This window comes from Solanum dulcamara, chromosome 8, assembly GCF_947179165.1.
Source record: "Solanum dulcamara chromosome 8, daSolDulc1.2, whole genome shotgun sequence".
NCBI lineage: Eukaryota > Viridiplantae > Streptophyta > Magnoliopsida > Solanales > Solanaceae > Solanum > Solanum dulcamara.
The window spans coordinates 65,470,842-65,497,822 of record NC_077244.1 but is presented as its reverse complement, the minus strand read 5'-3'; the positions used below and the strand labels follow the sequence as shown (position 1 = coordinate 65,497,822).

At 33.8% G+C, this 26,981-nt stretch overlaps 2 protein-coding genes across 2 annotated transcripts; both read left to right on the top strand.

Moving 5' to 3' along the window:
- Positions 1-6,247: 6,247 nt before the first annotated feature.
- Positions 6,248-11,004, top strand: LOC129901015 (ruvB-like protein 1). The gene is made up of 12 exons (XM_055976120.1): positions 6,248-6,474; positions 6,993-7,181; positions 7,450-7,581; positions 7,700-7,849; positions 8,272-8,427; positions 9,010-9,144; positions 9,279-9,344; positions 9,446-9,552; positions 10,187-10,286; positions 10,399-10,490; positions 10,586-10,655; positions 10,734-11,004. The coding sequence occupies exons 1-12, from the start codon at positions 6,394-6,396 to the stop codon at positions 10,821-10,823; spliced, it is 1,368 nt and encodes a 455-aa protein (XP_055832095.1). The 5' UTR covers positions 6,248-6,393; the 3' UTR covers positions 10,824-11,004.
- A 13,558-nt stretch (positions 11,005-24,562) lies between these two features.
- Positions 24,563-26,301, top strand: LOC129901220 (zeatin O-glucosyltransferase-like). Its single transcript, XM_055976346.1, has one exon. The coding sequence runs from the start codon at positions 24,680-24,682 to the stop codon at positions 26,078-26,080; it is 1,401 nt and encodes a 466-aa protein (XP_055832321.1). The 5' UTR covers positions 24,563-24,679; the 3' UTR covers positions 26,081-26,301.
- The last annotated feature ends 680 nt before the right edge of the window (positions 26,302-26,981 follow it).

Sequence of the window (26,981 nt, the reverse complement as noted above, 5' to 3'; positions counted from 1 at the left end):
GTTGGGATGATAGGCACGCTTTAGGACGTTAGTTTTTACTTCTTTTAGATCGCTTTAGGATTATAATAAAAATGAACATAGGAGGGGTAGGGATAGTTAGGGCCTTCGGAAATGATGGAAGTTCACCCGAGCAGAAAATTGACAAAATTTTATATATTTTGTCTTCCGATTAATAAGCCGACGATGATCCGAAGAAGAGAAGAATGTAGATATTTTATTTTCTATCAACTTTTAAATATTTTCGTTTTTATATATTTGGGGTAGTTTAATATTTTTTTTTAAAAAAACTTAATGATTTTAGGCCTCACTAATTTTATTTGGAGTTTCACCCAAATTATATTTATTACATATTACATACCCACATATATGCACTTGTCCATTATCTTATTTACTTATTTATTTACTTTCTTTTATATCGTGTCTACAAATAAAATAACCAGTTTTAATACTCGACATTCATATTAGTTACCATCAATTTAGGTAAGCTTATTTATTAATGATTTTAAACATACATCTGTATTTCAATACATAAAATTTTCATACATTTCAAGTATATTTCATTATTATTTATTTTTACCGTACGATAAATATATTACTATTAACTTTGCTCCACTCTTATTATAGACGTATGTACGGCATATCTTGTATTTTCCTCTTTATTTCTTGAATCAATGAATATTTTTCTTATCATCATTTTCTAAAGCAAATAAAAGAATAAAATATCCCTAATCATTTTTCTAAAACTAAATTTAAGGACTATCTCCGAATAGATTCTGAGGGATGCCTAATTCTGAGGGATGCCTAATACCTTCCCCTCGAATAACCAAAACCCTTACCTAGAATCTCACCGATTTTGCAAATCAAAACAGAGTTTACATTTACATTCTTCGAAAATGATTTTCCTAATCTTTTCCTTAAAATTAGGTGGCGACTCTAAACATTTTTCAACATCAGACGCATAACCATTTTATGTTGCGAACTATTTTGAACAGTTTGAAAATAGGGTGCAACACTTGGGAATGCATAAAACTGAGCCGGTCATCCTGATGGGCCATTTCCCTGCCTGCCTGGGCTACTCCCTAACCTGCACTACTGCTGCCCCGGCCCCCACAACCTCTTACATTTCCTCCTCGCCCACTTTGTGGACGTCCTCTGCCACTGTTCCCTCTAGTTGCTAGGACCACTACTCGGGCATGATGAGGTACTGAAACTGTCCCGTGGAGGTGAGGGCATTCCCTCTGTATATGGCCCGACTCTCCATAGTTAAAACAATCGCGATTAAAAGACTGGCGGCTACCTGAGAATGATGGTCCCTGACCCTCATGGGCCTAATGCTGCTGGAGAGTACCTGAAAAACTGCCAGTAGAAGCGGGCAGTGCTGACTGAATTGGCCGGGAAACAATCACCGGCCTGTCTGACCCTCTGGAATAGGATCCCTGGAAGTACCTGCACTCTTGGGCCTTTTAGACAAAGCCTTGGCTTGCCTATCCTTTCTCACACCTTTAACTTTCTTAACAAAGTTTGTGACTTCATTGAAACTCCTACTGGAGGAAGTCATATGAACAGAAAGTACCTGCCACTCAGGGTTCAACCCTTTTACGAATAATTTGATCCTCTCCTCCTCAATAGTGACCAGTTTATAGGGTACTTGGACAGTACATGAAATTTGGCTTCATAAGCAGCCACTGATAATCCTCCCTAGTCAAGGGACATAAACTTATCCTTCTTCTTGTCCCTCAACATGCGGGGCACATACTTCTCTAAAAATAGAGCATGGAACTAAGCCTAAGTGAGTGGGGGCAACACAGGAGAACGACACTCCACATAGGCCTTCTACCACTGCTTGGACTCTCCCTGCAGCTCGAAAGTCACAAACTCCACTCCATGCTAATACATTATGCCTAGCTTGTGTAGCCTCTCATAGCAATCAAGAATAAACTCGTACGCATCCTCATTTTCAGTACCATGAAAAATTAGAGGTTTGAGCTTGAGGAATTTAGTGAGCATGTCATCCTCAGTATCAGTCATCACAGGATCCATTAGTGGCCTGAAGAATATATCTGTGCCTACCACTTCATCTGTTGGTTGAACTGCATCAACAAACGGACAATCAACAAGAGTTGGTGTTGCGGGCATGGTGAAGATGGAGCCAGTGCCAGCTAGCCCACTCAGGAATGCCATGATCTACTGGCCAAGATTGGATCCAGGGGTGGGATACCAGCAGCCTCAGTTTGGGTACCCTCCTTTTGTTCTTCTTGCTTTTGTTCCTCTCCAGCTTCTATCTCCCCCTCAAACTCATTATGGGGAATCGAAGGGGCCTCACCTACCAACACCTCCTCAATAGGGACCTCTACTCTGGCAGGTGCTGCCTTTCTTCTGCCCCTACCTTGCCTACCTCTCCCTCTGCCACGCTCTTGAATGGCTGACTCTTCTTCGAGCTCAACTGGAGCTACTAGCCTGACACCATTGTAAGGTGTGTTAATCATCTGCGGACAATAGAGTGAAAGTGATTAGATACCAATTTGGATCACCAGATACCAATTGGAATCAAGTTATAGCACGAAGAAAAGAAGACAATGAAACTTTTACTAAAATCCTGTAGCCTCTTGAAAAAGAGTACAGACGTCTCTGTATCGTACTGTTCCGCAAGACTCGACTAGACTCGTTTCGATACGACGAGATCAATGAATCTAGGCTCTGATACTAACTTTTTCACGATCCCGACTCACCTTGACTTGCACCCACAATACTTATTTCAGTGGGAGAGCTATTTCTACAGCCCAGCTTAACAACTTAAGAAATAAATATTAAAAATCTTGCAGAAGAAGAAATAAAACTAGAAAATAATACTGAGTTCCCATAAATTCAACCAGCAATTTTAATAACTACGAAAATGCAAAAGTCTGCACATCCTAGGAACTGAAAGTCGTCTATAGCAAAACTCTAGCCAGTTTATATGTAAGAAAAAGGAAAACACTCCCCAACAGAAGTCAAAATTCTAAAACAGTGTTTAAACATATAAGTCCCGAAAGAATGATTGAGATTGATGGAAAAGTCCACGGTAGCATGACAGAATATCTCACCCTTGGACTTTAAACAAACTTTTAATCCTCCAAATGAGGTCTCTCTACAACCGGCTGAATATGCTCTGTACTTAATCACAGGCAGAGCAAGAATAGTATCAGTACACAAAGACAACAATATATTGGTAGGATCATACAGTTAGCTAGTAAGCGGATCATATATAAATAAATTCGCCATAATAGGTATATACATACACAGAATAAGTCAACAACATCTCAATATCACAACTCAATGTCTTCCACATGCTATAATTTACATAAGGGTCCTCTCAAGAGACCTACAAATAATCAACTTTGTGTCGGAACGTGACACCCGATCAAGTATGTGTCGGAACATGACACCCGATTTAAATATGTGTCAGAACGTGACATCCGATCCAAATTATATGTCGGAATGTGACACTCGATTCCAAGATATCACAATCACAAGAACATTCAATGTTTACAATATTTATACCACAAAGAGTAGGTTCATCACAACATCAGGCAGCAAGTGATCATTTAACATATAATCTAGAATGTTTCCCTATTCATCTACATACATGCATATCATGAAGCAATTTAACAAATATATGAAATACATACAGGAAACTAGACTATCACCTACCTCAAATTCAAACTTTCACAACTTTACAATGCAAGAGCCTTCCCTTTCCGGATTCCTTTTTCTCGTTCTTGGTCTAGAAAACATTAAATACATATCAAGGATCAATACAATGGCCTAACTATCAGGAAATATAACACAATTTCACTCCCTAGGCCAAACCCATGATAACCTTACCCTAGGGCTATTTCTCACCATAGGTTTTTAGTTCAACCCCTCCAATGATTATCACCATACTTCTAGTTTTTAGGAATCAAAGTATGAATAATAACAACAACAACAACAACAACCCAGTGAAATCCTACAACGTGGGATCTGGGGAGGATAAAGTGTACGCAGACCTTACTCCTACCAAGGTAGGACAACTGTTTCTGAAAGACTCTCGGCTCAATAAAAGCATGAAAGAATAAAAAGAGGTCAGATAAGGCTAAGAAATTCGAAGCGATTTTGGAAAGCAAATAACGAAAGCTTTACGGATAAAATAGAGTAATTAGAGTATAGAAGTACTGAAAATAATAGATAATAACAGAAATCAGAGCACAAAAAATCATAATGTGCTAAATCAAAGTATGAATCTATGAACTAAAAACCATACCTTAAGCATGAAAATTCGTGAAAAATCAATGGAAATCGCCCTAGGTTGCCTCTTAGGGTTTTAGAAACTAATTGTTGCAGAAAATATCATTTTTGGTCTTTTTCACGACTTAAGTAGTGACTGCACCGCTCTAGCGGCCCCGCTCTGGCTGGATATGCAAAAACAGTGAGCTCGGAGTTTGTGCTCCAAGCCTCCATTTCTTAACACACCCCTTTCAAAGATGTATTAAAATTATACCCTTGACGCCAAATTCGATTTCGAGAGTTTTACTTGTCCGAATGCGATTCCGCGAAGTCGTAAATATTCCTTATTGTCTTGGCTATCAGCCTGTCCAATCAAATTATAGATTTTACCTTCCATCATTCACGTGATCACCCTAGACTTCACCTGACTCAGAATTTGTCCAAGTATGGTCTATGCTCAAATTTTCCGAAGTTACTACCCAAAATTTTCTGGCCCGAAATCTTTCCCATTAGCCTATCTCTAACAACGAGAATAGGCGTTACAAAGATAGATGTTTGAAACTTTTTCCATATTTGCCTTTTTATTTGTTGAAGTTTTATATTTTCTAAGAGATAAATTACACTACTTGTAAAGTTAGATTTATGATTTTACAAAGGGCAATAGTGAAAAGTATGGTTCAAATTATGTCCTTGAATATTTTTCTTAATATGTGCGCATTGCATCACAAATTTACTTAATATGAAATGGAACTTATAAGACTTGAGAACTCGTAATTCTAATAAGAGTGTTGTTGCCCCATTATTTTCCTTTTCTACTATTGGTTATAAGTTATAACTACCAATATTTTCCTTTTTGACTTTTGTCTTTTGTTGGATTTCTTTTTTATTGCCATATTTTTGTGTGGACTTTTTTTTTTTTAAAAAAAAAACTTTTTTGGAACATTTTTTGACTATTTTTTTGGACGTCTTAAAGTCCCTTTTTTGCCTATTATTTTTAGAAGTTTTTTGATTATTTTTTTATTAATTTATTTTAGTTAGAAAAAGATTAGGAATTTAACCATAATAAGAAAAGCCTTTTTATTTAATTTTTTAATTATATTTATTATAGTCAATATTTAGTGTTGTTAAAATAATGATATAATAATTGAAGAAAAACTGTGAAAAGACGATTTTGTTTAAAAATAGAGTCTTTTAATAAAGAGCAAAAAGTTCAATCAACATTTTAAGGGTCTTCATGCTTTTAATATAGTATAGATAATGCCATTATATTTGGAAAGTCAAAAGTTCTTAGGCTAATCGAATTTAACTTAGAATACTTTTTGTATAATTCTTGAATAATTTTTTTTTTATTTAAAAAAGAGGTAAACAAAAAATCTAGTTTCACAATATTGATTATAATTTATTCCTTTTTTAAAATGAGAACCTTTTGTTTTAAATATTTTGATGGATAGTATTAGAGGTGACAAAATTAGCCTAGAAAATCATAACTCTCCCATTCACATAGTTTTAAATTGATTATTGTCACGCTTATTTAGTTTAGTCTGTTTCAACCAAATTTATTTTAACTACATCAAAATTTAGACCGATATCTAATTCAAATTGATTCATAAGTAATCTTGTCAAAATATTTTTAAAAGACGTTATATTTTATTTTATATGTTATATATAGTCGTAACAATAAAACAAACAACTAATTTTACATTACCCTAAAAAATTATAAAAGAACAAAAAAAACTAAAACTTAGTAACAGTCGAGGGAATTGAGTTGTGACCTGTATTTTAACCTATTTCAACACAAATAATTTTTGAATGAATTATAAACTCTATTAACTCAATCTATTTGATCCCGCTCAAATGCAACTTAACCCGTCCAATTGCCACTTATTGATATTATACAATACAATTGGCCCTAAGGCAATAAGGAAATAAGATTCTGAACCCAAAAGGATTCAGGTGGCACTTTCTTTGGAACTAAGGGGGTTTATTTGAAATATTCGAAAACAATTTGTTTTTTTTAGCACATTACAATTTTGCCTCTTCAAAACCTCATATCGCCTCCATAGAAAAGCTTCCGTTAAACCCAGACAGCCAACAATCAAAAGAAGAAGAAGAAAGAAGGCTAAAAAGACACATAAAGAAGAAGAAAATATGAGGATAGAAGAGGTACAATCAACAATAAAGAATCAGAGAATTGCCACTCATACTCACATTAAAGGCCTTGGTCTTGAGGTAACTTCTTCTTTTACCTCAAACCCATCTTCGCCTCTGTTTTTACTTTTTTTGATCTTTTAGGAAAAATTTCGGGTTAAATTGTTTTTGTTTGGTGTTTTCATTTATGGGTTTTTGAATTTTGGTGTTGAAAATTGCATAAAGCTGATATCTTGGGCTGGTTATACCCAAACCCCTCTTCGCCTCTGTGTAGTGTTTTTGACCTTATATGAGTTTTTTTTGGTTAACTTGCTTTTATTTGGTGGTTGGGTTTATGGGTTTGTTAGTCTTGGTGTTAAATTTGCATAAAGCTGATATATTGTTTCTGTAGGAGATTTTTTGGACTCATTTTTTTTGGGAGTTTAGCATTGAGGGTGTTTGGACTTTGCTGATATATTTCCCTGAATTTGTTATCTTGTGCTGGATTTTAAGTTACCAAAAACTTTCTTGCATTTGATGTTTTTAAGTTTCATTTATGTGTGTACGTTTTTTGCTAACAAATGGGTGATTAAATGCGACTATTTTGTGTTATATGGTAGCCCAATGGGAGACCACTACCATTGGCAGCTGGGTTTGTAGGTCAGGCAGCAGCCAGAGAAGCTTCAGGGCTTGTGGTTGATATGATACGCCAAAAGAAGATGGCTGGTCGGGCTTTACTGCTAGCTGGTCCGCCTGGTACGGGGAAGACAGCTCTTGCCCTTGGTATATCACAAGACCTTGGAAGCAAGGTGCATTTTTTGTACTCTTTGGTTCTGGATTTAATGCTTCTATGTTATCATACTTATTATGTTTGAGCTTTATTTACCGGTATTGGAATGAAATGGGCTTGAATAGAGTGGAATTCATAATAAGGATTCAAATAGCCGATCCCAGCTAGTTTAGGGTACAGTTGATTGATTAAATATTGATAATAGGTGAGCTGATTGGGCATTTTACTTAAAATTTTATCAGGGTCAGCCTGTGGCATAATTGGTGGCATTGAATTCTATATTGCAGGTTCCATTTTGTCCGATGGTTGGATCCGAAGTGTATTCATCAGAAGTGAAGAAAACTGAGGTCTTAATGGAAAATTTCCGCCGAGCTATTGGTCTCCGTATGAAGGAAAATAAGGAAGTTTATGAAGGAGAGGCAAGTCCACAGTCTATCTCATTTGTCGTTTCATTTTTGCTGGTCTTTGACACAATAATTCTGCAATGATTATTTTTAATATGTTGTGATGTTGATCTTCATTTTTTTTTTAATGTAGGTTACTGAACTATCTCCAGAAGAGGGTGAGAGTATGATGGGTGGATATGGTAAAAGCATTAGCCATGTTATAATTGGGTTAAAAACTGTCAAAGGTACCAAACAGTTGAAGCTTGACCCCACGATATATGATGCCTTAATTAAAGAGAAGGTGAGTTCTGCAATATATCTGTCAGTGAAGTATCAAATTTTTTGATACATTTGATAAACAGGATACAACAACATACACAGTGTAATTCCACAAGTGGGTCTGGGGAGGGTAGTGTGTACACAAACCTTAACCCTACCTTGGGAGGTAGAGAGGTTGTTTCCGATTGACGCTCAGCTCAAGGATAATGAAAATACACAATATTTCCCTCTTTCTTAACATCCGACGTTTGAAATCTTGATTGACACTTATTTATCTGAAGTAAATTCATTATCTTTCATGTCATTCTTATTAAATCACACTCTAAGTACTCAGTGAGGAAATTGCATTTAGTCTTTAATTTACTTCAATCTCGTATATGCTTATTCTGCAAGGGCGCTGATTCTTCTCTGTTGATATCTCCTTCTTCTGTTATATATGTGCAGGTAGCTGTTGGTGATGTCATTTACATTGAATCGAACAGTGGAGCAGTTAAAAGAGTGGGCAGGAGTGATGCTTTTGCCACAGAATTTGATCTTGAGGCAGAAGAGTATGTTCCACTTCCTAAAGGAGAGGTTCACAAGAAGAAGGAAATAGTCCAGGTTCGTCTCTTTTTTTGTTTTGCTATGGCGCGGATAAAGATTACCTTGGCATGTATACATGTAGCTGTTTTTGGCTCAAACAGTCAATTTGTTCTATGGCTTAACCATGAAATACTCTTATTTTGGGTGCTCTAAAGTCCATAGTTCGTCTCTCACTTGAATGTTTGAAGGGTATAACATTCTTTATATTATTTGGAGTGGTGAGGAAACAGGTTCCTTAGCTAGATTGTGTGATAACCACGAATTCAGGCTCCCGTAAGGATGTAACTGGAGTGGAAGACGTATCGTAGTCCATGACATTAAGTACCTGCTTTTGGCACAAGTTTTCTAGGAGGAAATCAGCTGTCTCCTAATTGCAATATTTATTTAGTTTTCGTACATCAGGTCTTCTGTGGATCCATACCATGATTGCTTGCTTGTGGGATTTTGATCAAACTAATATGCAATTCCAAGTATCTGCATTTTTGTTCTGGACAAATGATATCACTACTTTAATGACCTTTTGTGAGGGAAATCGGTTGCAAGGAACATGAAAAAGAAAGATTTCTGTGCTTAATTGCATGCGGTATTGTTTTCTGCCAGGATGTTACGTTGCATGATCTTGATGCTGCAAATGCACGGCCACAAGGAGGACAAGATATATTGTCTCTTATGGGTCAAATGATGAAACCTAGGAAAACCGAAATTACTGACAAGTTGCGGCAAGAGATAAACAAGGTACTTCCTGATGGCTGATTTATTGGTGTAGTATCCTCTCCATAAATGAATACAAATTCATGATGGTTCTAGTGTCTATGAGACTGAATCTAGTATTTAGCGTAGTGGGTTATTATGGTCTTATTTTGCTGCAGGTTGTCAATCGTTATGTTGACGAAGGTGTCGCAGAGCTTGTTCCTGGTGTCTTATTTATCGATGAGGTTCGTTTTCATTCAGACAACATTGTGTTTGATAATTCATTTAAGTATCTAACACCTTCCCCTCCCCTCTGGTAACTAATTGGAGAAAACGTCTTTGGCAGGTTCATATGCTTGATATGGAATGCTTTTCATACTTGAATCGTGCCTTGGAGAGTTCACTGTCTCCAATCGTGATTTTTGCCACTAACAGAGGCATTTGTACTGTCAGGTATGAGTGTTCATGCAAAACGAAGCTTCAAAATATCTAGTTGGAAAATTTTGATAATGTTGATTTCTTTATCCTGGGGCTTTTTAAAATTTTCATTCTGGCTGCATTTTATCATACATTAACCATTGCATGTTGAATGAAGTGCGTAGAAATACAGGACAAATTGTCACTTTTCTATATCAAAAATGTGCTTACATGGGCCATGTAATTGTTGATTTTAAACTGCTAGAACATGAGAAGACTGAAAATCTGAACATAATTACTTGTTAGATTCAGTTGCTACATACTCCCTCCGTTTCAATTTGTTCATCTTACTTTCCTTTTTAGTCTGTTTAAGAAAGATTGTCTCTTTTCCTTTTTGACAATTCTTTAATTTCAACTTTCTACATGACATGTTTAAGACCACAAGATTAAAAAGTATTTTGGTTCATTCTATATATTTTTAATTTAAGATCACAGGATTCAAAAGTCTATTTTTAATTTCTTAAATCCCGTGCCAAGTCAAAACTAGTCAAACAAATTGAAAAAGTGGAAGTACATGCTTTTGGCTTTGTAGACACCCTAGATGTATGTACAGATACATGTGATTTCTGAGATAAATCAGTTGTCACTAACAAAATGTATCTCTGTTCAGAGGAACAGATATGACTTGTCCACATGGTATTCCAATTGACTTGTTAGATCGGTTGGTGATTGTTAGAACTGAAACTTATGGTCCAGCTGAAATGATACAGGTTTGGGCTAGTTTATTCCACATTTACTATGTATGACTTATTGATGTCGACCTGAGCACGTGCAGTGTCATTGCATTTTCTTGATGAATGTTTCTTTTGAGTGCCTGGCCAGATATTAGCTATACGTGCTCAGGTGGAGGGACTAGAAATAGATGAAGAGAGCCTTGCATATTTGGGAGAGATTGGACAACAAGCTTCCTTAAGGTTGGGTTTAACTTGTTGGATATATAACTCCAAAGTCCAAATATCAATTTATTTTGAATTTTTAGTAACCGATGTTCAATTCTTCCCTTTGTTAGGCATGCTGTTCAGCTGCTTACGCCAGCTAGTGTAGTGGCCAAAATGAATGGCCGCGACAAAATCTGCAAGGTACTTGGCTGATCACATTCTTTATCATGTGTCTTCGTGAAGATCCAAACGATATTTACTTGGCCATTCATTTTTCAGGTGGATCTTGACGAAGTGAGTTCGTTATACCTGGATGCAAAGTCTTCTGCAAGACTTCTTCAGGAGCAGCAAGATAGATACATCTCATGATAAATTGTACTATAACATCAATTCTCTAGCTTTATTTTCTGAGGTGCTCATATCGAAGTTGCATTTTGCAAATCAATTTGTTTCATTTTAAGGTTTTGCTGTCTTGTGTAACTGATGCACTGTAGTTCTCTCATGAGATTGCAACATAAGGCTTCTGGAATAGGAGACTCCCCCTTCTATATTTGTATCTTCATAGTAGATTGCTCATCCTGATTCTACTTATAGAGAGGAGGGGCATAAGTTCTACAAAACGTGTATGTTAAGCATGACGTTTGGTTCCTTGCTTCAAGAATAGATTGGAAGGCATTTTGCCAATAATGTTAGACGACGAAGGCAGATAATTTCACCTTTCAGTTCATTGCAAGAAAAGACAAAAAAGAAAAAAGGAAGCTTTCCGCATGCACTAGCCTTTGGGACTTGACACTTGGACATCGGGCAAGGTCCTTCATTTGGAACTGTTGCTTTCTTTTCTAAAGTGAAATCTCCCCCTTCTCCTTTTGACCCGTGCCAACAAAAGTGACAATTACTATGCATGCAAATATCTACATTATTCAATTTAGAGGCTTTGATCAACTGCCCTTAACTTTACAATACTTCCATATCCTATTTCAATATCAACCCCTAGAAGGTTAAACGGGTTTCACGTTCAATTTAGGGATGACGTTCTTGGGTTCGGAAAACCCTTAGAATGTTCCTTCTTCTCCTTAGGTCCTCAAGTACACCATGAAGGTGTTTCACACCCAAGAATCGCACCAATGCATAGAGGATTAACAAATAGTTACCTTAGTGTGATGAGTTGAAGCTTAAAACTTTGGAGTGGCCTTATCTGAGAGTGTGTGAGTTCTAACGGAGAGGGATGACTGATAGAGATGGTTTGAGGTCATAGATTAGGGTAGAAAGTTAGCTGGTAGTTGAGCGTTCTTTTGCTTTCATGTGGGATAGGCTTGATGATCGTATTTGGACCTTTTTTACCAGTGGTATTAACACTATTCTTGTACTTTGTTGTTCTTTGTTTCAGTTATCAATTGTGTTTTTTTTTGCTCCGTTCATTACATTATTTTTGTCATTATTTCATTTGTGTTACTATTCTCATTAATGTATTTCTTTTTTCAAATTGCTTGAAAATTCTTTATTTTAAATTGAGGGTGTATCAGAAACAACATTTTTATCTCTGTAAAAGTAAGGTCTAATAACACTCTATCTTTCTCAGACCCTACTTGTGAGATTACATTGACACTACTAAAAAGAGTCCAAAAAGTGACAACAAAAAGCGATGGATAGGGTTGCAAATAAACTGTGATGGATAAAACGACGCTGTCCGTCGTTTTTTTTTACTAAGAGCGACGGACATGGACGCCTAGTCCGTCGCTTATTTTGGCGGTTTTTTCGCTAAAAATAAATATTATTTTTATATAAATATTTTATATATTTTATTAAAAATAATTATTTATAAATTAAATATTACGATGTTGTCCGTCGCTAGTATTTATTTTTTATTTATTAATTTTTAACATAGCGACAGACAGAATCGCTAAGTCCGTCGCTATTGATCAAACGATTTGGTCAAAAAATTTAAAATAGCGACGAAGTGGGTCGCTTTGTCCGTCGCTTTTTGGTGAAAATGACGATCAAATATTTTTAAAAAAGCGATGGACTTAGAGATGCTATCCGTCGCTTTTATTAAAATATGTGGGAGACGGAACATATTTTTTCTGTTCTGTCACTCTCTAAACTCTCTCTTCTCTCTCCCTTCTCTCTACAAATCCACCACCTCCGTCACCACCCCGCCTCCCACCGCTGCCCCCACCCCTGTCGCTGTCCCCCGTCAGTCCCTCGCCTCCACCGCTACGCCGCCGTCGTCCTGTGGTGCTTTAGGAGTATTATTTATCTTTAAGAGGTTAGGGCTTAAACCTTATAAAAAAATTTAATTTTTTTATTTGTCATTTGTTAGTTAGTTAATTAATTGATTACATTTAGTTTGTTGAGGTTCATTTGTATATTGTATTGTAAAATTAGTGAATGTAGTTATAGTTTTGATTTTAGGGCTTAAGTTAGATTTGGGTTGTTGAATTAAATTGTAATTTTTTTAGTAATTTGTGATGTTAGTTAGTTAATTAGTTTATGCCATTTAGTTTGTTGTAGTTTATTTGTATATTCAATTGTAAAATTGGTGAATCTAGTTATAGTTTTGATTTTAAGCTTTAAGTTAGGTTTGAGATTTTGTATTAGATTGTAAATTGGATAGTAATTTGTGATTTAGTAATTACTTAATTAGTTTATTCCATGTAGTTTGTTTGTAACATAGGAAGTTTTGAAGTTTGAAACTTAGAGAAAAATATTGAAACTTAATTAGAAGCTTGAGTTTTAGGACTTTAGAACTTATAATTAGAATAATTTAGATACTTGAATTTTATGATACTTAAATTTAGAAGTTGAACTTAATTAAAACTTTGAAGTTGATTTTTTTTGTTAACTTTACAAATCTTGTTGAAGTTAAGCTTCCTTTTGAACTAATTAAGCTAATGTTGAGCTTTAGAATAACTTAGATACTTGAATATAGAAAATTTTGAAGTTTGAAACCTAAAAAAATATTGAAAATTGGATACTTGAATTATAGGACTTTAATTTAGAACTTATAATTAGAATAACTTAGATACTAATTTTGAACTTTAGGTTTGTATAATTTTTTTGAAATCTTTAGACTTTAGAATTAATTAAGCTAAGTAAAGTTAGATATTTAAAGTCATGAAGTTGAACTTTAGGACTTTTGAAGTTAAACTTAGAATTTTTTTATATGTGTATAGATTTTGAACGCTTTAGACTTTATAGCTAATTTGAATAACTTAGATATTTGAATTTTAGGATATTTTAATTTAGAACTTCAACTTGAATTTCATGAGGTTTGAAACTTAATTTTTACTTGAATTAATTATAACTTGATTAATTAGAATATGAACTTAATTATAAGTTGAATTAATTAGAAATTGAAATTAATTATAACTTGAATTAATTAGAACATGAAATTAATGATAACTTGAATTAATTAGAATATGAACTTAATTATAACTTGAATTAATTAGAACTTGAACTTAATTATAACTTGAATTAATTAGGACTTGAACTCAATTATAACTTGAATTAATTAGAACTTGAACTTAATTATTATATTGAATCAATAGGTATAATGTTTTTATTTTATAGTAAATTATATTATTTTTAAATCAATTTGTAGGTTTATGATGAATACTCAAATGTCGAACATTCGCCATTTGTGAGAGAGATCGCACTCGGGCCTGAATCTCATATTTATACAATGAATAAATATTGTGTGGATGGTTTTAAGTTTCAAATTGAAGAAGTTTCTATGCACAAGAAAATCAATAATAGTGATGTGTGCATTCAAGGTAATGTTGACGGTAATGGCCAAACTGTAGAATATTATGGTGTCATTCAAGAGATTATTGAATTAAGATATTCAAATTGGCGTAAAAAATAGTATTGTTTCGGTGTAAGTGATTTGACCCATCACATAGAGGCACAAGGGTGGACCAACAACATAATATAATTGAAGTTAAGCACACCAGTCAATACGGAAGTTATGATCCTTTTATCATTGTCCAAAATGCTAAGCAAGTCTATTACGCTCCATATCCATTGCGTAGAGATAAGGCTGATTAGTGGGTTGTTATTAACACAAAGCCTGTGGGAAGAATTGAAATTGAGAATGTATTAGATGTGGCATACCAAAATGATGTTACACTTGTTCAACAACAAGTTGATGTTGAGTTGGAAACCACACTAGAACATCCTCAACATATATTAGAAAAGGTTTCTAATGATGAACTTATAATGCTAAATATTGAGGAAGAAGTAAACGAGGAATATGCATCATTTGAGGAGGAAGAATGGAATGACAATGAATATGAAACCACTGAGGAGGAGGAGTAGAAAGATGACGAAAATAAAACAAGCGAGGAGGAATAGAGTGGTAGATTATAACTAGTAATTTATTTAATTTATGTTTTTTATATATTGTATTGTTACTTTACATACAGATGTCATCTGGCGATGGTGATAGAACCCGAGATCATTTTGGGGTTATCCATTTTGGTAAGAGTACAAAGAAGTCTAGGAGACCTGTTGATCATGAAGATATCCCAAGACATATTTCTTCAGCGCCGGAGATGCAGCGCTGCCGAGTTAGTCTTATACATATTCATGTTGTTCCTTTTGGGACTATGAATCTTGTAGTTTACCATAGTCAATTTCGCAGACCACGCGACGCTTCTTCTTCTTCACAGATCTGATATACTTCATATGATCAGACCTACCATCTACCCATAGAGGTTATTGCTCGACCCCAGAGAGGAGCATCTTCGTCCACTCCATCTCCCATATCTCAGTCACCTCACATATCTACTCTGAGACTTAGAGATTCTAGTGTTGACACTGACACTCCTACATCATCAGCTTCACCTTCTTCTGCTAATAGACTAGTGACAGCACATGATGTGCCTGGGTTAGCTCCTAGGCAGAGGGACAGACTTGGGAGAGTCATGATTGAGCCTGATGAATCCTCGCAAGTTTAATATTTTATTTATTTATTTTTGCTATATTAATAAATTATTCATGAACTAATTACATGTTTATTATGTGTCTTGCAGGTGACATCCTTCGAAGGAGGCTGTTAGGGCTCTCCAGGAGAGTGTTAGGAGGCCATATACTAAGCCCTATCACTCTTGGTGGGAGATTCCAAACAGTATCCGTCAAACGATGTTTAATGAATTCAAGGTATATATACATATATGTTTAAATCTATTTTTTTAAGTTACGTTTAATATTTTTACTATACTTTACTTAACTAATTATTTAACGTTATTCATTTTTTAAGACTTTATGTACCTGGGAGCCAAGGTACAATATGGTCATTGCGATCACTTTTGAAAGAAAAGCGAGTGCCAAACTGTCTAGCTGGCTAGAGAAAGCTAGGGATGATCGGGTACCTTCGAGTTGGATGTTGCCTCATATATTTAAAGAATTATGCCGGTATTGGGATACCGAAGAATTCAAGGCTTTGTCCGAATAAGGAAAAAAAGCAAGAGCCAGCCTAAAGGGTGGCTCGTTGTACATCAGAGGTGCAAAGAGTGTTGGTATGATTCAAAGGGAGATGGTAAGGTTTCTAAATTTTAAGTTTAAATTCATTTTCTTAAATAAATTATTTGACAAAATATTATTTCATTAATTGTATTTTTATTTATAGAAAAAAGTTGAGATGCACTCCATATCGTCATAAAGTCTTTAAAAAGACCCATGTAAAGAAAAAGACTAATGCGTCGAATCCGGATGAGTGGGTGGAGGAAAGGGCCGAACGAGTCTATGGAAGTTATTTAACATAATGCATAATATATTTTGATTCTAACTTTTATTTTTAATATATATATATATATATATATATATATATATATATATATATATATTGATTATAACTTTTATTTTTTAATATGCAACAAGATTATGAGTGGCACATACGTGATATGGGAGATTCGATCCAGCTAACGCCTGAACAGTCTACTCAAATTTGGACAGAAAAAGTAGTTGGAGACAGCCACAAGGGACGAATATGTGGAGTGTTCTCTACGAATAATGTACGACGACTCCAATCAGGTTTAGAAAATATTGGATCATCGCGTCAAGCCGAGGCTGTTGATGGGGTTCAGATAGCTGCTATGTCTCAGCAAATTGTAGAACTTACATGCGCATTGACAGAATCTGAGATAAGGAGGGTTGAGGAGCAAAAAAGTATGAATGAACAAGTTGAGCAAATTAAAGAACAAGTGATCAACATCACCCATCAACCTCCACCCCGTTATTCAAGAGGGTCCACTCCGGATGATCCGACGATAATAATGAATACATAGCAAATAGTCCTTAGGTTTCATATATTAGTTTATGAACATTTTGAAAATTTTTGTTAACTTTGAAATATTTTAAATCGTTCTAAATAATGACTTTAGAATTTTTTTGGATTTTTTTTTTAAATTTGCAGAAAAGCGACGGACAGGATCCTTTAGTCTGTCGCTTTTCTGGAATTGTTTTTAAATTTTTTTCTAGAAAAGCGACACACAGAGACTCTAAGTCCATCGCTTTTCTGAAAATTTTTAAGAACTCCAAGATCAAACAACGACGGATGGAGACCAATAATCCGTCGCTTTATATTAAATAATTATTTTTTTAAAAAAAATAAAAAGACGGAGTCCGTGTTTTTTAGTATATTTTTTTTATTAAAAAATTTAGAAACGACGCAGTCCATCGCTTTTGGCGACGCTATCCGTCGTTTTTTTAAAAACGTCGAGCAAAAAGGTGATGGAAGTGATTGTGTCGTTTTTCCGTCGATTTTGACTTAAAAAGCGACGCAGTGAACATTTTCCAACCATATAAGTATTGTAGGCTTGTTGTAAAATTATCCATCAATAATTTTTTTTTTGGTGTCGGCAAATATAATAATTATATAGAAATATAATTTCTGAAATTACCAATAATAGGTTTAGAGATTTTGACCAAATATTTTCAATCTTTAATATGCGACTTATGACAAGAATATTACGTGAGTATATACTTCAACAATTAGTGAAATGCGCATATTTTTGAAATTTTAAATATTCTTTTTATCTCTTTCAACATTTAAATATGCATAATATATATTCTTTGTTTTCCATCTGGTGTTTGATATCTACGTTGGAGTCTTCGAGCTGGAAAGTTCCATATTGAGGGGTAAAACATTTTTTAACAAAGGTGATTTCGTACCCAGAGAAACTTAAACTCAAGATCTCTGATTAAGAATAAAGAAGTACTTACCACCTCATTACAAACCTTACAAGTTAAATATGCATTACTCTAGAATGGAGTAAGTTATACTATTATACTGAGAGAAAAAAAGAAAGTATAGGGGGTTTAATAACACTATACCGATAGTTTGGTAATGATACTACAGTAAGGGATCGTTTGGTTGAGTGCATTAGAAACACAAATGTATGCATTAGTTTTGTGTATTACTAATGTCTTGTTTGATACACTTTTTCAATTTATAAGCATTAGTTATGCACGGTATTTGGTATTAAGGTAGAATGCTAGTACATAGTCTCGTTATTCCTCCTTATTAGTAGGCGCTTTAGCACACTATAATTTCTTGTGCTCTGATTTTTGTTATTATCTATTACTTTCTGTACTTTGATTACTCTATTTTATCCATGTCGTTCTCGTTATTTGCTTTCTCATATATGTCTTATCTAACCTCTTTTATGCTTTTATTGAGCCGAGAGTCTTTCGGAAACAGCCGTCCTACCTTGACAGGAGGCATGTCTGCGTATACTTTATCCTCCCCAGACCCCATGTTGTGGGATTTCACTAGGTTGTTGTTGTATAACTAAGACATGAAAATTCATGATATTAGTAATGCAAAAGGTTTTAATACATAGTTAAAGACACAATTGTCCCTCAAAATCTTTTCCACCACATTTGTAGAGAATATTTTTATAAAAGATTTGTTTTTTTAGAAATTACATTATTTTTAATACACTAAATCAGAAACTACATAAAAATTAATCTCATCATAACTAATAAAACATCTAATACCAATATTAATAATACACCATAGTCAACACTATTCTTATACACTTTACTAGACGAACGTTAAAGTCTTATTTGACTACCATATGAGTTCATTTGTGGTTTACATTATAGGGGTTGGCGTGTAGTTCTTCCATCATATAGGTATTTTAAAGTTAACCATCGTCATTAATATAATATACGGAAAAGGGTCAAAATTATCCTTGAACTTTGAAAAATAGTTTATTCATGCCCTTCGTTATACTTTAGGGCCAATTATACCCTTATTATTATACTTTGGGCCAAATATGCCCTTGAGTATAATAGAGTGCCACGTGTCGGCCTCTCATTGGACAACTTATTTTCCCTTTTAAATGTGTTTTTTATTTGTTTTTAAATCTATTTTTTATTTGTTTTTAAATATGTTTTTAAAATTTATTTTTTAAAATCTATTTTTTTAAATATGTTAATTTAAAAAAAACAGTTTTTTTTTAAAAAAGATAAAAAAAGATTTTAAAAAAAGAAAGATTTTAAAAACAAATAAAAAAACATATTTAAAAAAATAGATTTAAAAAAATAAATTTTAAAAACAGATTTAAAATCTTTTTATTTTAAAATCTGTTTTTTAATCTTTTTTAAAAAAAATCTGTTTTTTATCTTTTTTATTTTAAAATCTGTTTTTTTATCTTTTTTAAAAAAAATCTTTTTTTTAAAATCTGTTTTTTATCTTTTTTAAAAAAAATCTATTTTTTAAAATTAACATATTTTAAAAAATAGATTTAAAAAAATAAACTTTAAAAACAGATTTAAAAACAAATAAAAACAGATTTAAAAATAAATAAAAAAACATATTTAAAAGGGAAAATAAGTTGTCCACTGAGAGGCCGACACGTGACACTCTGTTATACTCAAGGGCATATTTGGCTCAAAATATAACAATAAGGGTATAATTGGCCCTAAAGTATAACGAATGGCATGAATAAACTATTTTTCAAAGTTAAGGGTAATTTTAACCCTTTTCAGTATAATATATTTACAACACCTCGAGATTCTTTAGCCACCTGAAAAATATTCTATTTGTCATTTTACACGAATTCACAAGCCAATTATTTACACCCCGACGGGATAAAAATGACACATAAATCAAACCAATACATTGTTCTAACCGATGTCGATTGTCGACAAACAATTAGGTCACCATTGACTGGTTGAAATTGTATAAAATGACCAGATTGGTTTAATTATTGCTTGAGGAATTCCTCCATCTCTTATTAGTTGTCCATTTTATTAAAAATAATTATCTCAATTTATTTATCAGTTTATAAAATTAATTATTTTCTATTATTTTATTCTTGAGATTAATTTTTTTTTAAAGTGTAAATAAGTTTGTAAAGTTTTAATTAAAAACTATCCTTTTATTTATGATTTTTAAAAAAGTGTGTAAAGAAAAAACTGAATAACTAATATGAAACAAATGGAGTATTAAGTCTTATGAACATTCCCCATAAGATTTCTCACATCTCTATACCAAAAAATGGTTTTCTTTATTTGCCATGGTCTTATTATTAATTTAATCAGACACAAAATTTAAGAAAATAAAATATTTTTTTTTTTAGAAATTTGTAATTTTAAACTAAATGTGTATAAGATGACAAATATTCTTTAAATTATGTTTTTAAACGTGTGATGTGAGATTTTGAATAGAGGCGTTACTGATAAGTAATATAATAACATTTTGGTTTCTCACTATGGGTAAATTTTGATTTTTTGACATATGACTCAATATATTTAATTTTTAATTAATTAAAATATGTTCTTTTGATTCCTTTATGTAGAAAATATGTTATATTTAGACATGGTTTTTAGAAGCATATTATCCTAAAAAATAGAGTAAAAATACAAACTTAACATAATACACACGTGTAGTAATAAAATTAGTGAAACGGTTATCACTTAAAGAAATTTGTGATTATTTTCACAGGCAAATGTATCAAAAGTGCACATTTCAAGTAATTCAAGGCTAAATATACTTAATCATATATAAAAAGGATTAAAGGTAAAAATGACATCCTACTAACATGGATTGTGGTGAGATGATTGGGATTCCTCCACCTTTAGTCAAAGGTCTCGAGTTCGAGCTGAGAATTAAAAAAAATCTTTTTGGGAGCGTCGCCCCCCAAAATGTATCCTGCAATGTGCAAATTTGAATTTAGTTATCTCCCTAAAATAGAGTCCTACCCACTTAATTATCTCCTTAATTTATTCTTTCACTCCAAATCAGCCCACTCTCTCTCCTAATCCTTCTCCTCTCACATTCTGACTCCAAAGATTCTTACAATAGTCATGACCGACAAGTTTTAGTTCATCAACGTCATGGCCGACAGAGGAGGGAGACGGAGGGGAGAGGAGGAGAAACGGTGATCAAAATATATATCTTGAGAAAATATACATATGTATCTAATTAAGAGTTCATATATTCTAATCGTCGAAATTCTCTCAATTATGCCCACACTGCCATTGGAGCATTGCGAGTTGTCCTTCTTCTTTAATCGGTCGCACCAACTATCTAAGTTAAGATTATATGTATCTATGAGAAACTGATGCTCGAAAAAAATGGTATGAAATTTGAATATTTTTATCTTTTCTTAGAAAAAATTCAGAAATTCAGGAAGAACGTGTGATTTGCTCCTTAATTGATGTGTTTAAGTTATATTCCATATTTAGATATACATAATTAGATGTATCTGTTTATCATGTATTCGAGATACATGTATCTGAGAAACAAAATATGATAGAAATTATAGTATAAAAAATTTATGAAAAGATAGATAATTAGCCCCTAAACTAGTGGAATTTGTGTTATTTGCCCAAGAATAAGACCTAGCCATTCTCGATGTGAACAACCTTGTCTCTCAACATCCATAGTAATATTTATAGAGACTGAGCTAGAGTCAGGGTTAGACTAGCCAACGTATGGCTACATTTTATAATATATAGAACCATCCCTACACAACTATAAATAGGGATGGCATTAGAAATTTGTAACCGACCCAAAATAAACCTAAATTCAAGTAGTCTTCTTTCATAACTAAGTTCTCTTTTAAAAATATTCCTTCTCTTTTTTAGCTTCATGTTCTTTAGTTGAATTTTTCGATCTTAGTTAACGATCATGGCTAGCAGACGGTCTCTCCAATTTTACTTTTTTTCTGCTATTCTCTACATGGTATCAGAGTCATAGCCATACATTGGCTTGATTTATATTTCAAGATCGGATTAGTGGTTGATTCATCTAGTTTGTATACATGGATTTAAGTGGTCATTTTAATGGACTGGGATGAAATTGTTGAATCAGTCCAATTACAAGGTATGCAAGACATGTACAGAATCATACCTTATGGGTGAGGATTTGTGGGATGTTGTTAATGGAAGTAACGCAAATCCTCGTGATGACGGACTGGAAAATAGCAGTGCATACAAAAAGTGGAAGCAAGTTAATACTAAGGCAGAGTTTATTCTGAAGAGAAAAATCTCCTCCGATTTATTTGATCATATTATAAAGTGTAAATCAGTTCATGAAATATGGAGGACCCTCTATCGTTTTTTCAACAAGAAGAATGAAGCTCGGCTGTAGTTATTGGAGAATGAATTGGCTAAAACCACTCAAGGTAATTTTTCTATCGCCGAGTATTTTTTAAAGATTAAGAACTTATTTTCTGAGATATCTTTATTAACTTCGGAAGAGGCTATCTCTGAAGCACGAATGAGAAAAATTATCATTCGTGGTTTGAAACCTGAATATATTCTATTCGTGACGTCAATTCAAGGATGGGCTCAACAACCATTCTTGAAGGAATTTAAGAATTTATTGTCGCTGGAGGAGCTACTAGCCAAACAATTGGCTGGTATATTCATCAAAGAAGGGGAAGAAAATGCTCTTGTAGTTGATAAGAGGAACTTTCGAGGAAAATAAAGAGATATGTCGCATTCTAGATTATCAAGTGCTTTAAGATCGTCTGGAAAGAAGGAAGAGTTTTCTAGCAATTACAATAATAAGCCTGTCAAATGTTACCGTTATGGTGAAATAAGACACATAAAAAGATATTGTCAAGCTAAAGAGAGAAATATGGCTCAAGTTGCTGAAGAAGAAGATTGGGGAAGGTGCTTCTTAGTTGAGGCTCGAGCAATAGATGTCATGGTTTTCATTAACCTTGAAAGAAACTAGATCGAGGTTTCAGGGTATAATACAATCGATCATGTGGAAAAGCAAGACATCGATATGACCAGTATGAATCAAGAAACTTTCGAAAATGTTCATACTAGTGATATGGTAGCTACAATCGAAGAAATCAATGAAGTAGATCCTGAATATGCAGCGTCTGAAATTATATATGCTAATGGTGACCTTTACGTAGAAAGCATTGAGAGAGATATATTAAAAGTTGAAGTCTCTAATCAATCTTCAGCCATATCGAGGTCAATCATTGGCTTAGATCAAATATTGGAAGCAAATGAAGAAGATGAGGATCAAATAGATGAAGAAGCTAACCTTGAAGGACAAATTTTAGGTGGAGAAACAGACGACATATTTTTCGGAAGCTCTAAAGATGATAAACAGGTTATTGAAGAGCTAAAAATAGAACCTTGTGGTGGATCTTATTATGGTGTTGAGGATTCAGAAGAAAATTATATCATCATCGATTCGGATGAGGAGGCTAATACTAATGAAATCTTCCAATATTATAAAGTTGCGTTAGAAGGAGCAGGTACGAAAATCTTGAACCCGGGAATTTCAAACTTGCCCATCATTGATGTTTCTTTAGATAGTACAACTATTGAAAAGCTAAGGAAAATGGGAGTCCGAGAACTCAACAAGGAGATAATTCACATGGAGCAATTAACTTTGAAGAATCTTCACCATTTGAAGAAGCAAGAGGAGTCTAGAAGAAACTGCTGAGAATTTCACCAAAACGTGGTTTAAAGCTTTGTTTGAGTTCTTCCACGACAAGTGTGGGGTAGTTTTCAAAAAATTACTTTAAGGGGGAGTGTGAAAAAAGATAAACTTAATTTTTTGGAATATCATAAATTTTTCTAGTATAGTTTCTAGAATGGTATAGAGTAATATCTAGGATAATCATCTTGAAGAAATATCTAGAGTAAAAGATAAAGTTACTAGAATATTCTTATAAATGTATCTAAGAAATGTGTAGATATTCTAGAGAGTTAGATATTTGTAGTAAGTAATAAAATAGTCTACATCTTATAATATCTAGAACCATCTCTACATAACTATAAATAGGGATGACATTAGGCATTTGTAACCAACCCAAAACAAACCTAAATTTAAGTAATCTTCTTTCATAACTAAATTCTCTTTTTCAAAATATTCCTTCTCCTTTCTAGCTTCTTCTTCTTTAGTTGAATTTTTTGATCTTAGTTAACAATTTTAGGTCAGCAGAAGGTCTCTCCAATTATACTTTTCTTTTGCTATTCTCTACAAAGATCTATCATAAAACTTACTCTCTATCTTCACAACATAGGTAAAGTTAAATAGACAATCTCTTCAAACTCTATTTGTGAAATTACATGGATTTGTTGTCGTAAGATAACATTCATTTCTTGGTGGTATGCATAACAAAATTTTTGATTAGGAGACAATTTGTCATAATATATAACGACAATGTTCTCAAGAATATTCCAACCATTTTATCATTATATTATTTGTTTGCTCAGGAAACGCTTTATATAAAATAGTTTCAAATTACATGACATATGTGTTGAAGAATGACAAAAGTCTCACATTGATGGTTAATGAAATGAGTGGATTCCTTATAAGGCTTGGACAATCCTCCTCCTTTTGAGCTAGCTTTTGGGGTGTGAGTTAGGCCTAAGACCTAATTTAACATGATATCAGAGTAAGACCCGTTTTACTCAATATTGGACCCCTGAAATTAAAAATTGCCTACATGACAAAAGTCTCATGTTGATAGTTAATGAGATGAGTGGAGTTCCTAAGGTGGATGTTGAAAAATGACAAAAGTGACAAAATTTAAGGTAGCTTTTAGTGCCTAAGTTAGACCTAAGACCTAATTTAAAAATATGTACAACTTGATTTTCTCTACTATTACACTCTGTACCATGTTTGTCGGCAGGTTCAAGTGAGTGGCCCGTGCGTTCTAATTTTTAAGTGTGCACAGACTTACTGCCCCTTTTTCATTTTCCATTTCTCAGATCTGTCATTTTATATTTTTTCAATGGCTATCAACAACTCATCAGAGAATAGTCTTCAGCTCAATGAAGTAATTGTAGCCATGGTTCCATGGCCTGAACATGGCCATCTCAACCCATTATTTCTCCTTTCTCGCTTCATCGCTTCCCATAACATTCCTGTACACTTACTCTGCCTCACTGCTCGGAACCACGATTTGAAGAAACGCATTCACGGTGTTCGACGAAATGCCACTGATGAAAATTTGTACTTTTGTGACCTTTCAGTACCTACAACTGAAGCAGAAAGTGATAAAGATGTGTTGTTGGAAAAACTAGGGGAGTCTATTTGTGAAAAATGTCATATACTCTCGAAAAATACTAATAGATTGGTCATCATACATGATTGTTTGATGATAACTTATATAAGGGATCTGCATTCAATACACAACATCAAGTGTTATTCTTTCCACTCCATGTCATCTTTCGTTAGGTATTCAACTCTCCGACAAGTTATTCATATAGTTGATGAAGATCAGGAAAAATTGATTGAGGAACTAGGCGATGAGTTTCCAACAGTGGAGAGCACTTTTGGGCCACATCTGGAGGAGTATATACAAGAAGAACGTGAATGGAAGCTAAATTCTGGAGTTGTCATGAACTCCTTGAGAGAATTGGAAGGCAAGTATATTGATTCACTTTCCATTTATGCAGAGGATAATATGCCAGTGTGGTGTCTTGGTCCATTTCACTTGTTGCTCAAATCATCACTTGATTTATGCAATAGGAGCACTCAACATGTATGCCTGGAATTTCTCGACAAACAAGATGTTAACTCAGTAATATTCGTGTCATTTGGGACAACCACTACGTTACCACAAGAGCAAGTCAATGAGCTTGCACTTGGTTTAGAACAGAGCAACCATAAATTTATATGGGTAGTAAGAGAAGCAGATGACGAAAGGTTGGACATGGAGAATAATTCCGAGGGGAAAGATGGGAAGATTGTATTGCCAGAAGGGTTTGAAGAAAGAGTGGAAGGAAGAGGAATGGTGGTGAGAAATTGGGCGCCCCAATTGGAAATCTTGGGGCATCCGTCAACAGGTGGGTTTATGAGTCACTGTGGATGGAATTCTTGTATGGAAAGCATTAGCATGGGAGTTCCCATAGCATCTTGGCCAATCCATGTTGACCAGCCTTATAACACGGTGTTCATAACGAACGTGTTGAAGATTGGAACATCTGTGTGGAATTGGACTCGCAGGGAGGATATAGCTCCTGCAGCAGCGATTGAGAAAGCTGTCAAGACGTTGATGGGTACGCCAGAAGGAGAAAAGATGAGACAGAGGGCAGTGGAATTGAGTGATAAAATCAAAAACTCTGTTAGTCATGGAGGACTTGCGCGCAAGGAGATGGAATCATTCATCTCTAATATTACCAATAACTAATTTCCATTGAGGGTCTTTAAAAAAGTCTCACTATCTCCATAATATAGTGATAAGGTCTGCGTACACTTTATCCTCCTCAGATCCTACCATGGGATTTCACTGGTATGTTGTTGTCGTAATTTCCATTGCGAATCTCAAAATGTTATGTTGTATTTGGCTTTGTTAAAATTCTCATATTCGATGATCTTTGTTTAATCTTCAGAATTGTATATTCAATTTGAGGCTCTTTCCAGTGGCTTTTTAAGAACTACTAAAATTTAAATGCAGACTTACTAAGTACTCCAGTTGTGGCAATAATACTTTTCCAAGAAAAATATAACACCAAGAATTATGTTAGCATATAATGAGCTGGATATCACAGAACTGTTGAAGTTGAAATGGAGATCAAAATTTAGATTAAAAAGTTGGACATGATTGGTTGTCTAACCTTTATTAAATAGTATATGAAGCTATTAGTATATGATTTATTGTCTCATCACCCATGAGATGTGTTATAATGGTGAGATTGTTTCACTCTTAATCTAAAGTCTTGAGTTCGAGCCAAGAAAAACTCATCCCAGAATTGTTTGTCTTGTGATATTTCATCACCAGATTCTTTTACTCTACTTATTATAATTATTTTCTTTTTTTAATCTTCTTACCTTCTAAAGTTTCTAATTTAAATGATCTTTTCTTCTAATTTTAATTTTGACCGTCTTAAAAGATTTTAAGACTTATTCACATTTTATCTTAAAATTATAATTCCTTATCCTTGTAACCAAATGACCCCTAACAAACAAGTTATACCTAAACTATAATATCGAAATTAGATAATAGTAAGATTATTTAATGAATATAATCTTTTTAGGAGGGTTATACACAGAAGCACCTCTAAATTACTCACAACACTTAAAAGAAAAGG